General features: G+C 31.7%; 1 protein-coding gene across 1 annotated transcript in view; it reads right to left on the bottom strand.

Annotated features, from left to right (window-relative positions):
• The window catches only part of LOC102809043 (protein dispatched homolog 1-like), a 31,264-nt gene extending 19,571 nt beyond the window's left edge, over window positions 1-11,693 (bottom strand). Inside the window, exon 1 of the mRNA XM_085495024.1 lies at window positions 11,470-11,693. Within this exon, the coding sequence (XP_085351150.1) occupies window positions 11,470-11,573 (104 nt within the window). The 5' untranslated portion in view covers window positions 11,574-11,693. The remainder of the gene's footprint in view (window positions 1-11,469) is intronic.
• Between the last annotated feature and the right edge of the window lie 4,844 nt (window positions 11,694-16,537).

Below are 16,537 nucleotides of genomic sequence, written 5' to 3'. Positions count from 1 at the left end.
AATAGTAGACACTAGTACCACAGTACTGATATATTAATAGTAGACACTAGTACCACAGTACTGATATATTAATAGTAGACACTAGTACCACAGTACTGATATATTAATAGTAGACACTAGTACCATAGTACTGATATATTAATAGCAGACACTAGTACCACAGTACCGATATATTAATAGTAGACACTAGTACCATAGTACTGATATATTAATAGTAGACACTAGTACCATAGTACTGATATATTAATAGTAGACACTAGTACCACAGTACTGATATATTAATAGTAGACACTAGTACCACAGTACTGATATATTAATAGTAGACACTAGTACCACAGTACTGATATATTAATAGTAGACACTAGTACCACAGTACTGATATATTAATAGTAGACACTAGTAACACAGTACTGATATATTAATAGTAGACACTAGTACCACAGTACCGATATATTAATAGTAGACACTAGTACCACAGTACCAATATATTAATAGTAGACACTAGTACCACAGTACCGATATATTAATAGTAGACACTAGTACCACAGTACTGATATATTAATAGTAGACACTAGTACCACAGTACCGATATATTAATAGTAGACACTAGAACCACAGTACCAATATATTAATAGTAGACACTAGTACCACAGTACTGATATATTAATAGTAGACACTAGTACCACAGTACTGATATATTAATAGTAGACACTAGTACCACAGTACTGATATATTAATAATAGACACTAGTACCACAGTACCAATATATTAATAGTAGACACTAGTACCACAGTACTGATATATTAATAGTAGACACTAGTACCACAGTACCGATATATTAATAGTAGACACTAGTACCACAGTACCAATATATTAATAGTAGACACTAGTACCACAGTACCGATATATTAATAGTAGACACTAGTACCACAGTACTGATATATTAATAGTAGACACTAGTACCACAGTACTGATATATTAATAGTAGACACTAGTACCACAGTACTGATATATTAATAATAGACACTAGTACCACAGTACCAATATATTAATAGTAGACACTAGTACCACAGTACTGATATATTAATAGTAGACAGTAGTACCACAGTACTGATATATTAATAGTAGACACTAGTACCACAGTACTGATATATTAATAGTAGACACTAGTACCACAGTACTGATATATTAATAGTAGACACTAGTACCACAGTACTGATATATTAATAGTAGACACTAGTACCATAGTACTGATATATTAATAGTAGACACTAGTACCACAGTACCGATATATTAATAGTAGACACTAGTACCATAGTACTGATATATTAATAGTAGACACTAGTACCATAGTACTGATATATTAATAGTAGACACTAGTACCATAGTACTGATATATTAATAGTAGACACTAGTACCACAGTACTGATATATTAATAGTAGACACTAGTACCACAGTACTGATATATTAATAGTAGACACTAGTACCATAGTACTGATATATTAATAGTAGACACTAGTAACACAGTACTGATATATTAATAGTAGACACTAGTACCACAGTACCAATATATTAATAGTAGACACTAGTACCACAGTACTGATATATTAATAGTAGACACTAGTACCACAGTACTGATATATTAATAGCAGACACTAGTACCACAGTACCGATATATTAATAGTAGACACTAGTACCATAGTACTGATATATTAATAGTAGACACTAGTACCATAGTACTGATATATTAATAGTAGACACTAGTACCATAGTACTATTATATTAATAGTAGACACTAGTACCACAGTACCGATATATTAATAGTAGACACTAGTACCATAGTACTGATATATTAATAGTAGACACTAGTACCATAGTACTGATATATTAATAGTAGACACTAGTACCATAGTACTGATATATTAATAGTAGACACTAGTACCACAGTACTGATATATTAATAGTAGACACTAGTACCATAGTACTGATATATTAATAGTAGACACTAGTAACACAGTACTGATATATTAATAGTAGACACTAGTACCACAGTACCAATATATTAATAGAAGACACTAGTACCACAGTAATGATATATTAATAGTAGACACTAGTACCACAGTACCGATATATTAATAGTAGACACTAGTACCACAGTACCAATATATTAATAGTAGACACTAGTACCACAGTACCGATATATTAATAGTAGACACTAGTACCACAGTACTGATATATTAATAGTAGACACTAGTACCATAGTACTGATATATTAATAGTAGACACTAGTACCATAGTACTGATATATTAATAGTAGACACTAGTACCACAGTACTGATATATTAATAGTAGACACTAGTACCACAGTACTGATATATTAATAGTAGACACTAGTACCATAGTACTGATATATTAATAGTAGACACTAGTAACACAGTACTTATATATTAATAGTAGACACTAGTACCACAGTACCAATATATTAATAGTAGACACTAGTACCACAGTACTGATATATTAATAGTAGACACTAGTACCACAGTACCAATATATTAATAGTAGACACTAGTACCACAGTACTGATATATTAATAGTAGACACTAGTACCACAGTACTGATATATTAATAGTAGACACTAGTACCACAGTACTCATATATTAATAGCCTAACTAGTACCACAGTACTGATATATTAATAGTAGACACTAGTACCACAGTACCGATATATTATTAGTTGACACTAGTACCACAGTACTGATATATTAATAGTAGACACTAGTACCACAGTACTGATATATTAATAGTAGACACTAGTACCACAGTACCAATATATTAATAGTAGACACTAGTACCACAGTACTGATATATTAATAGTAGACACTAGTACCACAGTACTGATATATTAATAGTAGACACTAGTACCACAGTACCGATATATTAATAGTAGACACTAGAACCACAGTACCAATATATTAATAGTAGACACTAGTACCACAGTACTGATATATTAATAGTAGACACGAGTACCACAGTACTGATATATTAATAGTAGACACTAGTACCACAGTACTGATATATTAATAGTAGACACTAGTACCACAGTACCAATATATTAATAGTAGACACTAGTACCACAGTACTGATATATTAATAGTAGACACTAGTACCACAGTACCGATATATTAATAGTAGACACTAGTACCACAGTACCAATATATTAATAGTAGACACTAGTACCACAGTACTGATATATTAATAGTAGACACTAGTACCACAGTACTGATATATTAATAGTAGACACTAGTACCACAGTACTGATATATTAATAGTAGACACTAGTACCACAGTACTGATATATTAATAGTAGACACTAGTACCACAGTACTGATATATTAATAGTAGACACTAGTACCACAGTACTGATATATTAATAGTAGACACTAGTACCACAGTACTGATATATTAATAGTAGACACTAGTACCACAGTACTGATATATTAATAGTAGACACTAGTACCACAGTACTGATATATTAATAGTAGACACTAGTACCACAGTACTGATATATTAATAGTAGACACTAGTACCACAGTACTGATATATTAATAGTAGACACTAGTACCACAGTACTGATATATTAATAGTAGACACTAGTACCACAGTACTGATATATTAATAGTAGACACTAGTACCATAGTACTGATATATTAATAGTAGACACTAGTACCACAGTACCGATATATTAAGAGTAGACACTAGTACCATAGTACTGATATATTAATAGTAGACACTAGTACCATAGTACTGATATATTAATAGTAGACACTAGTACCATAGTACTGATATATTAATAGTAGACACTAGTACCACAGTACTGATATATTAATAGTAGACACTAGTACCACAGTACTGATATATTAATAGTAGACACTAGTACCATAGTACTGATATATTAATAGTAGACACTAGTAACACAGTACTGATATATTAATAGTAGACACTAGTACCACAGTACCAATATATTAATAGTAGACACTAGTACCACAGTACTGATATATTAATAGTAGACACTAGTACCACAGTACTGATATATTAATAGTAGACACTAGTACCACAGTACCGATATATTAATAGTAGACACTAGTACCATAGTACTGATATATTAATAGTAGACACTAGTACCATAGTACTGATATATTAATAGTAGACACTAGTACCATAGTACTGATATATTAATAGTAGACACTAGTACCACAGTACCGATATATTAATAGTAGACACTAGTACCATAGTACTGATATATTAATAGTAGACACTAGTACCATAGTACTGATATATTAATAGTAGACACTAGTAACACAGTACTGATATATTAATAGTAGACACTAGTACCACAGTACCAATATATTAATAGTAGACACTAGTACCACAGTACTGATATATTAATAGTAGACACTAGTACCACAGTACTGATATATTAATAGCAGACACTAGTACCACAGTACCGATATATTAATAGTAGACACTAGTACCATAGTACTGATATATTAATAGTAGACACTAGTACCATAGTACTGATATATTAATAGTAGACACTAGTACCATAGTACTAATATATTAATAGTAGACACTAGTACCACAGTACCGATATATTAATAGTAGACACTAGTACCATAGTACTGATATATTAATAGTAGACACTAGTACCATAGTACTGATATATTAATAGTAGACACTAGTACCATAGTACTGATATATTAATAGTAGACACTAGTACCACAGTACTGATATATTAATAGTAGACACTAGTACCATAGTACTGATATATTAATAGTAGACACTAGTAACACAGTACTGATATATTAATAGTAGACACTAGTACCACAGTACCAATATATTAATAGAAGACACTAGTACCACAGTAATGATATATTAATAGTAGACACTAGTACCACAGTACCGATATATTAATAGTAGACACTAGTACCACAGTACCAATATATTAATAGTAGACACTAGTACCACAGTACCGATATATTAATAGTAGACACTAGTACCACAGTACTGATATATTAATAGTAGACACTAGTACCATAGTACTGATATATTAATAGTAGACACTAGTACCATAGTACTGATATATTAATAGTAGACACTAGTACCACAGTACTGATATATTAATAGTAGACACTAGTACCACAGTACTGATATATTAATAGTAGACACTAGTACCATAGTACTGATATATTAATAGTAGACACTAGTAACACAGTACTGATATATTAATAGTAGACACTAGTACCACAGTACCAATATATTAATAGTAGACACTAGTACCACAGTACTGATATATTAATAGTAGACACTAGTACCACAGTACTGATATATTAATAGTAGACACTAGTACCACAGTACTGATATATTAATAGTAGACACTAGTACCACAGTACTGATATATTAATAGTAGACACTAGTACCATAGTACTGATATATTAATAGTAGACACTAGTAACACAGTACTGATATATTAATAGTAGACACTAGTACCACAGTACCAATATATTAATAGTAGACACTAGTACCACAGTACTGATATATTAATAGTAGACACTAGTACCACAGTACCAATATATTAATAGTAGACACTAGTACCACAGTACTGATATATTAATAGTAGACACTAGTACCACAGTACTGATATATTAATAGTAGACACTAGTACCACAGTACTCATATATTAATAGCCTAACTAGTACCACAGTACTGATATATTAATAGTAGACACTAGTACCACAGTACCGATATATTATTAGTTGACACTAGTACCACAGTACTGATATATTAATAGTAGACACTAGTACCACAGTACTGATATATTAATAGTAGACACTAGTACCACAGTACCAATATATTAATAGTAGACACTAGTACCACAGTACTGATATATTAATAGTAGACACTAGTACCACAGTACTGATATATTAATAGTAGACACTAGTACCACAGTACCGATATATTAATAGTAGACACTAGAACCACAGTACCAATATATTAATAGTAGACACTAGTACCACAGTACTGATATATTAATAGTAGACACGAGTACCACAGTACTGATATATTAATAGTAGACACTAGTACCACAGTACTGATATATTAATAGTAGACACTAGTACCACAGTACCAATATATTAATAGTAGACACTAGTACCACAGTACTGATATATTAATAGTAGACACTAGTACCACAGTACCGATATATTAATAGTAGACACTAGTACCACAGTACCAATATATTAATAGTAGACACTAGTACCACAGTACTGATATATTAATAGTAGACACTAGTACCACAGTACTGATATATTAATAGTAGACACTAGTACCACAGTACTGATATATTAATAGTATACACTAGTACCACAGTACTGATATATTAATAGGAGACACTAGTACCACAGTACTGATATATTAATAGTAGACACTAGTACCACAGTACTGATATATTAATAGTAGACACTAGTACCACAGTACTGATATATTAATAGTAGACACTAGTACCACAGTACTGATATATTAATAGTAGACACTAGTACCACAGTACTGATATATTAATAGTAGACACTAGTACCACAGTACTGATATATTAATAGTAGACACTAGTACCACAGTACTGATATATTAATAGTAGACACTAGTACCACAGTACTGATATATTAATAGTAGACACTAGTACCACAGTACTGATATATTAATAGTAGACACTAGTACCATAGTACTGATATATTAATAGTAGACACTAGTACCACAGTACCGATATATTAAGAGTAGACACTAGTACCATAGTACTGATATATTAATAGTAGACACTAGTACCATAGTACTGATATATTAATAGTAGACACTAGTACCATAGTACTGATATATTAATAGTAGACACTAGTACCACAGTACTGATATATTAATAGTAGACACTAGTACCACAGTACTGATATATTAATAGTAGACACTAGTACCATAGTACTGATATATTAATAGTAGACACTAGTAACACAGTACTGATATATTAATAGTAGACACTAGTACCACAGTACCAATATATTAATAGTAGACACTAGTACCACAGTACTGATATATTAATAGTAGACACTAGTACCACAGTACTGATATATTAATAGTAGACACTAGTACCACAGTACCGATATATTAATAGTAGACACTAGTACCATAGTACTGATATATTAATAGTAGACACTAGTACCATAGTACTGATATATTAATAGTAGACACTAGTACCATAGTACTGATATATTAATAGTAGACACTAGTACCACAGTACCGATATATTAATAGTAGACACTAGTACCATAGTACTGATATATTAATAGTAGACACTAGTACCATAGTACTGATATATTAATAGTAGACACTAGTAACACAGTACTGATATATTAATAGTAGACACTAGTACCACAGTACCAATATATTAATAGTAGACACTAGTACCACAGTAATGATATATTAATAGTAGACACTAGTACCATAGTACTGATATATTAATAGTAGACACTAGTAACACAGTACTGATATATTAATAGTAGACACTAATACCACATTACCAATATATTAATAGTAGACACTAGTACCACAGTACTGATATATTAATAGTAGACACTAGTACCACAGTACCAATATATTAATAGTAGACACTAGTACCACAGTACTGATATATTAATAGTAGACACTAGTACCACAGTACTGATATATTAATAGTAGACACTAGTACCACAGTACCGATATATTAATAGTAGACACTAGAACCACAGTACCAATATATTAATAGTAGACACTAGTACCACAGTACTGATATATTAATAGTAGACACTAGTACCACAGTACTGATATATTAATAGTAGACACTAGTACCACAGTACTGATATATTAATAGTAGACACTAGTACCACAGTACCGATATATTAATAGTAGACACTAGTACCACAGTACTGATATATTAATAGTAGACACTAGTACCACGGTACTGATATATTAATAGTAGACACTAGTACCACGGTACTGATATATTAATAGTAGACACTAGTACCACAGTACTGATATATTAATAGTAGACACTAGTACCACAGTACTGATATATTAATAGTAGGCACTAGTACCACAGTACTGATATATTAATAGTAGACACTAGTACCATAGTACTGATATATTTTAATAGCAGACACTAGTACCACAGTACTGATATATTAATAGTAGACACTAGTACCAGAGTACCAATATATTAATAGTAGACACTAGTACCACAGTACCGATATATTAATAGTAGACACTAGTACCACAGTACCGATATATTAATAGTAGACACTAGTACCATAGTACCGATATATTAATAGTAGACACTAGTACCACAGTACCGATATATTAATAGTAGACACTAGAACCATAGTACTGATATATTAATAGTAGACACTAGTACCACAGTAATGATATATTAATAGTAGACACTAGTACCACAGTACCGATATATTAATAGTAGACACTAGTACCACAGTACCAATATATTAATAGTAGACACTAGTACCACAGTACCGATATATTAATAGTAGACACTAGTACCACAGTACCGATATATTAATAGTAGACACTAGTACCATAGTACCGATATATTAATAGTAGACACTAGTACCATAGTACCGATATATTAATAGTAGACACTAGTACCACAGTACCGATATATTAATAGTAGACACTAATACCACAGTACTGATATATTAATAGTAGACACTAGTACCACAGTATTGATATATTAATAGTAGACACTAGTACCACAGTACCGATATATTAATAGTAGACACTCGTACCACAGTACCAATATATTAATAGTAGACACTAGTACCACAGTACCGATATATTAATAGTAGACACTAGTACCACAGTACCGATATATTAATAGTAGACACTAGTACCATAGTACTGATATATTAATAGTAGACACTAGTACCATAGTACTGATATATTAATAGTAGACACTAGTACCACAGTACTGATATATTAATAGTAGACACTAGAACCATAGTACTGATATATTAATAGTAGACACTAGTACCATAGTACTGATATATTAATAATAGACACTAGTACCACAGTACCGATATATTAATAGTAGACACTAGTACCACAGTACCAATATATTAATAGTAGACACTAGTACATTGTACCACAGTACCGATATATTAATAGTAGACACTAGTAACACAGTACTGATATATTAATAGTAGACACTAATACCACAGTACCAATATATTAATAGTAGACACTAGTACCACAGTACTGATATATTAATAGTAGACACTAGTACCACAGTACCAATATATTAATAGTAGACACTAGTACCACAGTACTGATATATTAATAGTAGACACTAGTACCACAGTACTGATATATTAATAGTAGACACTAGTACCACAGTACCGATATATTAATAGTAGACACTAGAACCACAGTACCAATATATTAATAGTAGACACTAGTACCACAGTACTGATATATTAATAGTAGACACTAGTACCACAGTACTGATATATTAATAGTAGACACTAGTACCACAGTACTGATATATTAATAGTAGACACTAGTACCACAGTACCGATATATTAATAGTAGACACTAGTACCACAGTACTGATATATTAATAGTAGACACTAGTACCACGGTACTGATATATTAATAGTAGACACTAGTACCACGGTACTGATATATTAATAGTAGACACTAGTACCACAGTACTGATATATTAATAGTAGACACTAGTACCACAGTACTGATATATTAATAGTAGACACTAGTACCACAGTACTGATATATTAATAGTAGACACTAGTACCATAGTACTGATATATTTTAATAGCAGACACTAGTACCACAGTACTGATATATTAATAGTAGACACTAGTACCAGAGTACCAATATATTAATAGTAGACACTAGTACCACAGTACCGATATATTAATAGTAGACACTAGTACCACAGTACCGATATATTAATAGTAGACACTAGTACCATAGTACCGATATATTAATAGTAGACACTAGTACCACAGTACCGATATATTAATAGTAGACACTAGAACCATAGCACTGATATATTAATAGTAGACACTAGTACCACAGTAATGATATATTAATAGTAGACACTAGTACCACAGTACCGATATATTAATAGTAGACACTAGTACCACAGTACCAATATATTAATAGTAGACACTAGTACCACAGTACCGATATATTAATAGTAGACACTAGTACCACAGTACCGATATATTATTAATAGTAGACACTAGTACCATAGTACCGATATATTAATAGTAGACACTAGTACCATAGTACCGATATATTAATAGTAGACACTAGTACCACAGTACCGATTTATTAATAGTAGACACTAATACCACAGTACTGATATATTAATAGTAGACACTAGTACCACAGTATTGATATATTAATAGTAGACACTAGTACCACAGTACCGATATATTAATAGTAGACACTCGTACCACAGTACCAATATATTAATAGTAGACACTAGTACCACAGTACCGATATATTAATAGTAGACACTAGTACCACAGTACCGATATATTAATAGTAGACACTAGTACCATAGTACTGATATATTAATAGTAGACACTAGTACCATAGTACTGATATATTAATAGTAGACACTAGTACCACAGTACTGATATATTAATAGTAGACACTAGAACCATAGTACCGATATATTAATAGTAGACACTAGTACCATAGTACTGATATATTAATAATAGACACTAGTACCACAGTACCGATATATTAATAGTAGACACTAGTACCACAGTACCAATATATTAATAGTAGACACTAGTACATTGTACCACAGTACCGATATATTAATAGTAGACACTAGAACCATAGTATTGATATATTAATAGTAGACACTAGTACCACAGTACTGATATATTAATAGTAGACACTAGTACCACAGTATTGATATATTAATAGTAGACACTAGTACCATAGTACTGATATATTAATAGTAGACACTAGTACCACAGTATTGATATATTAATAGTAGACACTAGTACCACGGTACTGATATATTAATAGTAGACACTAGTACCACAGTACTGATATATTAATAATAGACACTAGTACCACAGTACTCGTATATTAATAGTAGGCACAACATGAGATTAAAAAATTCTGGTGGTAGCATCTGCTTTTCTATAGATTTCATTTATAAAAGGTTGCATTGTGCTTCCATATACAATGTGAGAGACAGTGTCTGCATAACTAATAAGTAAACATTGTTGGCTGCCAACATTTACAAAAAACGAACAACAAATGACTTCTAATAAATTGTAACAAGACAAAACAATAAATAGTGTCAACAACTCAGAGGACAGAATTAAACAACATTACCTGCGAGTTGGCTTTGAGTTGATGGGAATTTTTAAAGCTGGCTTGTATCCAATATACCGTGGATTAGAAATTAACCTGAGTAATTTATCCCAGTCTTGTTCCATTGCCAACTACTGTGGTACCACAGAGTAAATGTAAGTCGTAATTGTATCAAAGGAATGACATATCTTTACTAAATACATGTACACTACTGCTACATGTTATCAGAGTCTGGCACACCAACTAAACCAACACAACGATTGTATTGAGAAAGTCATGGTAATTTAAATAACAATAGAATCTAACCCTTCATTCATCTCAGCTATTGTACATAACTGTGGTGAATAGTTAAAACAACTGACAGGATCCAAACCAAGTCAGACAAATTTATTACACTGAATATACACAGTATAACAAAACTAAATTTTATATATTGATACTGGATTTGTTATTGCACTATTAGGTCAAACAGGTTTTCACAGGTCATGGTCACCAGCAAACATACATGCATGTCACTATCTATCCACAAATTAAAACTTACCATTGCTATAGCCTATATGGTAGGAGCTTCAAAAAAAGTAATATTTCAGGAACGTAACTTTAGAATTTAAAAACTGCACATACAGTTTCAATGTTGTTAATGTTTTATATTGAATGGCAGCCAGTATGCATGTATAGACATGTATAAACTGATTCAAGGACAAGTATAAACAATACATAGGCACAGAATACATAGGAATCCTGAATTGTATTACAGAATACATAGGAATCCTGAATTGTATTACAGAATACATAGGAATCCTGAATAGTATTACAGAATACATAGGAATCCTGAATACTAGTAGTATTACAGAATACATAGGAATCCTGAATTGTATTACAGAATACATAGGAATCCTGAATAGTATTACAGAATACATAGGAATCCTGAATACTAGTAGTATTACAGAATACATAGGAATCCTGAATTGTATTACAGAATACATAGGAATCCAGAATTGTATTCCAGAATACATAGGAATCCTGAATAGTATTACAGAATACATAGGAATCCTGAATTGTATTCCAGAATACATAGGAATCTTGAATTGTATTCTAGAATACATAGGAATCCTGAATTGTATTACAGAATACATAGGAATCCTGAATTGTATTACAGAATACATAGGAATCCTGAATAGTATTACAGAATACATAGGAATCCTGAATTGTATTACAGAATACATGGGAATCCTGAATTGTATTACAGAATACACAGGAATCCTGAATTGTATTACAAAATACATAAGAATCCTGAATTGTATTACAAAATACATAGGAATCCGGAATTGTATTACAGAATACATAGGAATTCTGAATTGTATTACAGAATACATAGGAATCCTGAATTGTATTACAGAATACATGGGAATCCTGAATTGTATTACAGAATACATAGGAATCCTGAATTGTATTCCAGAATACATAGGAATCCTGAATTGTATTTCAGAATACATAGGAATCCTGAATTGTATTCCAGAATGCATAGGAATCCTGAATTGTATTACAGAATACATAAGAATCCTGAATTGTATTACAGAATACATAGGAATTCTGAATAGTATTACAGAATACATAGGAATCCTGAATTGTATTACAGTATACATATGAATTCTAAATAAATTAGTTTGTCTCTACTGAGTCAACCGGGAGTGGTGCTCTTGTCACTTTGTCAATCTGCTAGTTCTGCTAAACATGGTGCAGTGGCAGGCAGTGGTCTCCACGGTGCTTTGTCTGTAGCAGCTAATACTTTGTGACAATTTCCATTAAAAAACATTCATCAAAACAGTCACAGGTAGACTTTCAAAAAAATGTTTGTCATAGCAATCGCTAATACCAACTGACTGGATGGAATGTGTATTTACATGAAAGACATGTCTGGGTTTAATCTGAGCAAGTAAATAAACATTAAATAATATTTCTAGTTATAAATAAAATAAGCCATATTTCCCAGCAGATATTTCATGACCCTATAAATAAAAATAAACCTATTGGTACATGGAACCACATTTATTTATGTGACAGACATAACATAGCCTGTAGGCTGATATAGCTCTACTGTTTGCAAGTTGGTTTGAAAATATGGTCATGAAATGAACTAATCTGAAAGAAATCTACCTGGGGCACCTGCATACAGTATCATAGCAATTGGAATAGTCAATATTCTCTAACATCATGATAGCGGTTTATTTTATGGATGTTTTTTATGGAGTTTATTTTCACTGATTTTTTAAGTTCAATGTAACATTCAGAAAAAAGCTATATTCACTAGATTTTATTTTTACTGAATCATCAAGTAGCGAAAATAATGTATTTTAAATGATTTAAAAAAAAAAAGGTCAGGAATGTAAACTCGACATATACTTAAAAAAGGTATGAGAAAAGGAGACTATAATATAATGTATCACTTGCATGCTGACTTACAGGTCAGGCCTGTCAGGAAGCCAGCAGTGGTTTATAAAATCAAAACAAAGGCATATCAACTTTTCATCGTTGGGGGCACTGTTCACATTATCATTAGTCTCAATAACATTATTGTACGTGGGTGATAGTGATAACATCAAGAAGAAAGATCTGGGGTATCATATAGATGGCACTCGTAGAATGTAACTATAAACATTAACTAATAAAAACACTGCTCACAAGGTAACCATTGACGATTAACCCCAGAACATGTGTGTGGTGACTAGGACTACATTGCAAGACTAAACCCCCCCCCCCCCCCCCCATCTTACCATGATAAATTAAGCTTTTGAATATTTAAGACAGGATGGTCATCAGCCCACATATGCATGAGATAGGGGTCACATATCAACAAAGATGGCCATTTTGAGTATTGTGCGGATCAATGTTACCAAGATATAACTAAGTAATTGATGGGATGACTACAATGCAATCCTGACTGCAGGATCTATGGTGCTGTTTGAGTGGGTGGACAATGACTAAATATAACTTCAAAAATACACTAACTTATAACAGTTATATTGTGTATATTAGTAGTTGCTAAATTTATGGCATTTATGCACTTAGTTCTATGTATAAAAATGTTTTATTTCAGTCAAATTATACTTCATATCTTGAAAATTTGGTTGTCAACTTGGTTGACATTTCATAGCCATTGATAAGATAATCAAATTTGAAAACGGTCAGATAAAAATTGTTTTAATTATTGTAACCACAAGAAGAAGACAATTTTATGTGAAATTTAATGAATATCTTGAAAAATATACATAGAACATGTATCATAATTAAATTGGTTAAAATAATATCAAAGTTTGAAAGAAATAGGATAAAAACTGTTTGAGTTATTTGTAACCACAAAAAAAATGTTTTATGACAGGGACAAAAATAACGACAACGACGACAACAACAATGATGAGGACAGACATTTTCCTCTCATATACTTTCTCCTTCATCTATGATGATACAAACAAAGTAAAAATGGTTCTGGGTGGATGGGTGGAGCCCAAATTAATATTCCCAGATTGCAGACTTTGTTCAAAATGGAGACTAGTTATCGCAAATACAGTATGTGACCTTCACACAAAGAATCTGAACATGTGTGAATAATATTGCTTGAAAAATTAAAATGAGAACATACCATGTCATCCTGTTACCACAACTCTGGCAGCCCGAGAGGCTGGCAATGGCATGACACTATTCACCTGTAAATAATATATCATAATGAGTTTTTTAATGAATTTTTGTATCTTGCATATATGATTGAAACTACTGACTGTTGAAATTTATGTTTAGTACAAGTAACACATGCATATACATGTCTACTAATGGGTAATGTCTGTATTCCCCAAAGACTAGCATGAATACCATAATGAAAGCAAATGGCCACCAAGTGGTCATTTTTGTTTGAAAAAAATATGATGTGCACCTCTGTATGCATGTCCTAACTGCTTATTGAGTAAAGAATATTCCTGTTTTGGGTATGTTAATACTTGAACGGAAAGCGTTGTTGTTTTTGTGCCAGGTTTGTGTAAGTTTTGTATCTGGAACAAGTAGTCAAGAAAGCATTTGTTTATGGCTAAAAAACAGACAGACAGCAGACATCTGTTTTGTGTCCAAAATAGCATCTAGTTTGTGTGTGTTTAACGAAAAGTCTGAACAGTGGTTGATTATTTTCAAATAGGTAGATAATGCACATCTCAGGAACCAACCAGGTTGTGCCAGGGCAGCAGCATATCTAGATTTGTCAGTTTATGTTTGAATTAAATGAGTGAAAAAAATAATATTGCCAGAGACTGATTTTGAGATGTTTTATTTTATTTAAAAAACACATAGTTACATTCATTCTCCAAATCATTATTGAGATATGTAAATTATAGTGCAAAGTTAAAAAAAACCATGTGGTTATGGGAATAATGTTGTAAACTGTAATGAGAACAATTTCCAATAGATAAATGCTGTATTCTTCAAGTTTAAATAATACTAGTAGTCATTAAAAGCTCAACAGATTGGAAGAAGTGATAACAAAAATACGAAATTAATAAATCATATCCACAGAATCTATGTGCTTTCCAAAACTGTCATTAGAAATAAAACATGAGATGAATGGTTAGCTAATGATTGCAAATAATAGTGGCATTCACGTTAGAGATTTCGGCACTGAAAAAAATTGATCTGGGTCCCATCAATTTGTTGCCTGAACGCTCGGCCCAAGCCGAAATCACGCCCTCGGTGGTAAAGTTATGAGAAGATAAGCTGATTCATACTAGTATGAAATGTAGATATATATGGTCGGATGCTGTAGTAATGAATAAAAAGAATGCGAACCATGGCCAGTGACCGCTATTTTCTTGCAATGCTACATTGACGTGAAAAAATAATTGTTTTTTGAATCTTCGAATCACAAAGGATTTTTGGCACGTGTCAAGATCCCGATAGTAGTTGTCAACTGAAGCAGTTTCAATCATTTGAAAATCATTAGATATCAGCCAACATTGATCATTGAAACCATATTGCCCAAAACATCTGGTTATATCGACTATATTGACTAAAGGGCTATGATTACCTGCTACCTTTTCCTGTATATTAC

Source organism: Saccoglossus kowalevskii, chromosome 2, assembly GCF_978046115.1.
Source record: "Saccoglossus kowalevskii chromosome 2, keSacKowa6.1, whole genome shotgun sequence".
NCBI classification, from domain to species: domain Eukaryota; kingdom Metazoa; phylum Hemichordata; class Enteropneusta; family Harrimaniidae; genus Saccoglossus; species Saccoglossus kowalevskii.
Note: the sequence above shows the minus strand (reverse complement) of the source record. Positions and strands in the feature narration are given on the sequence as shown.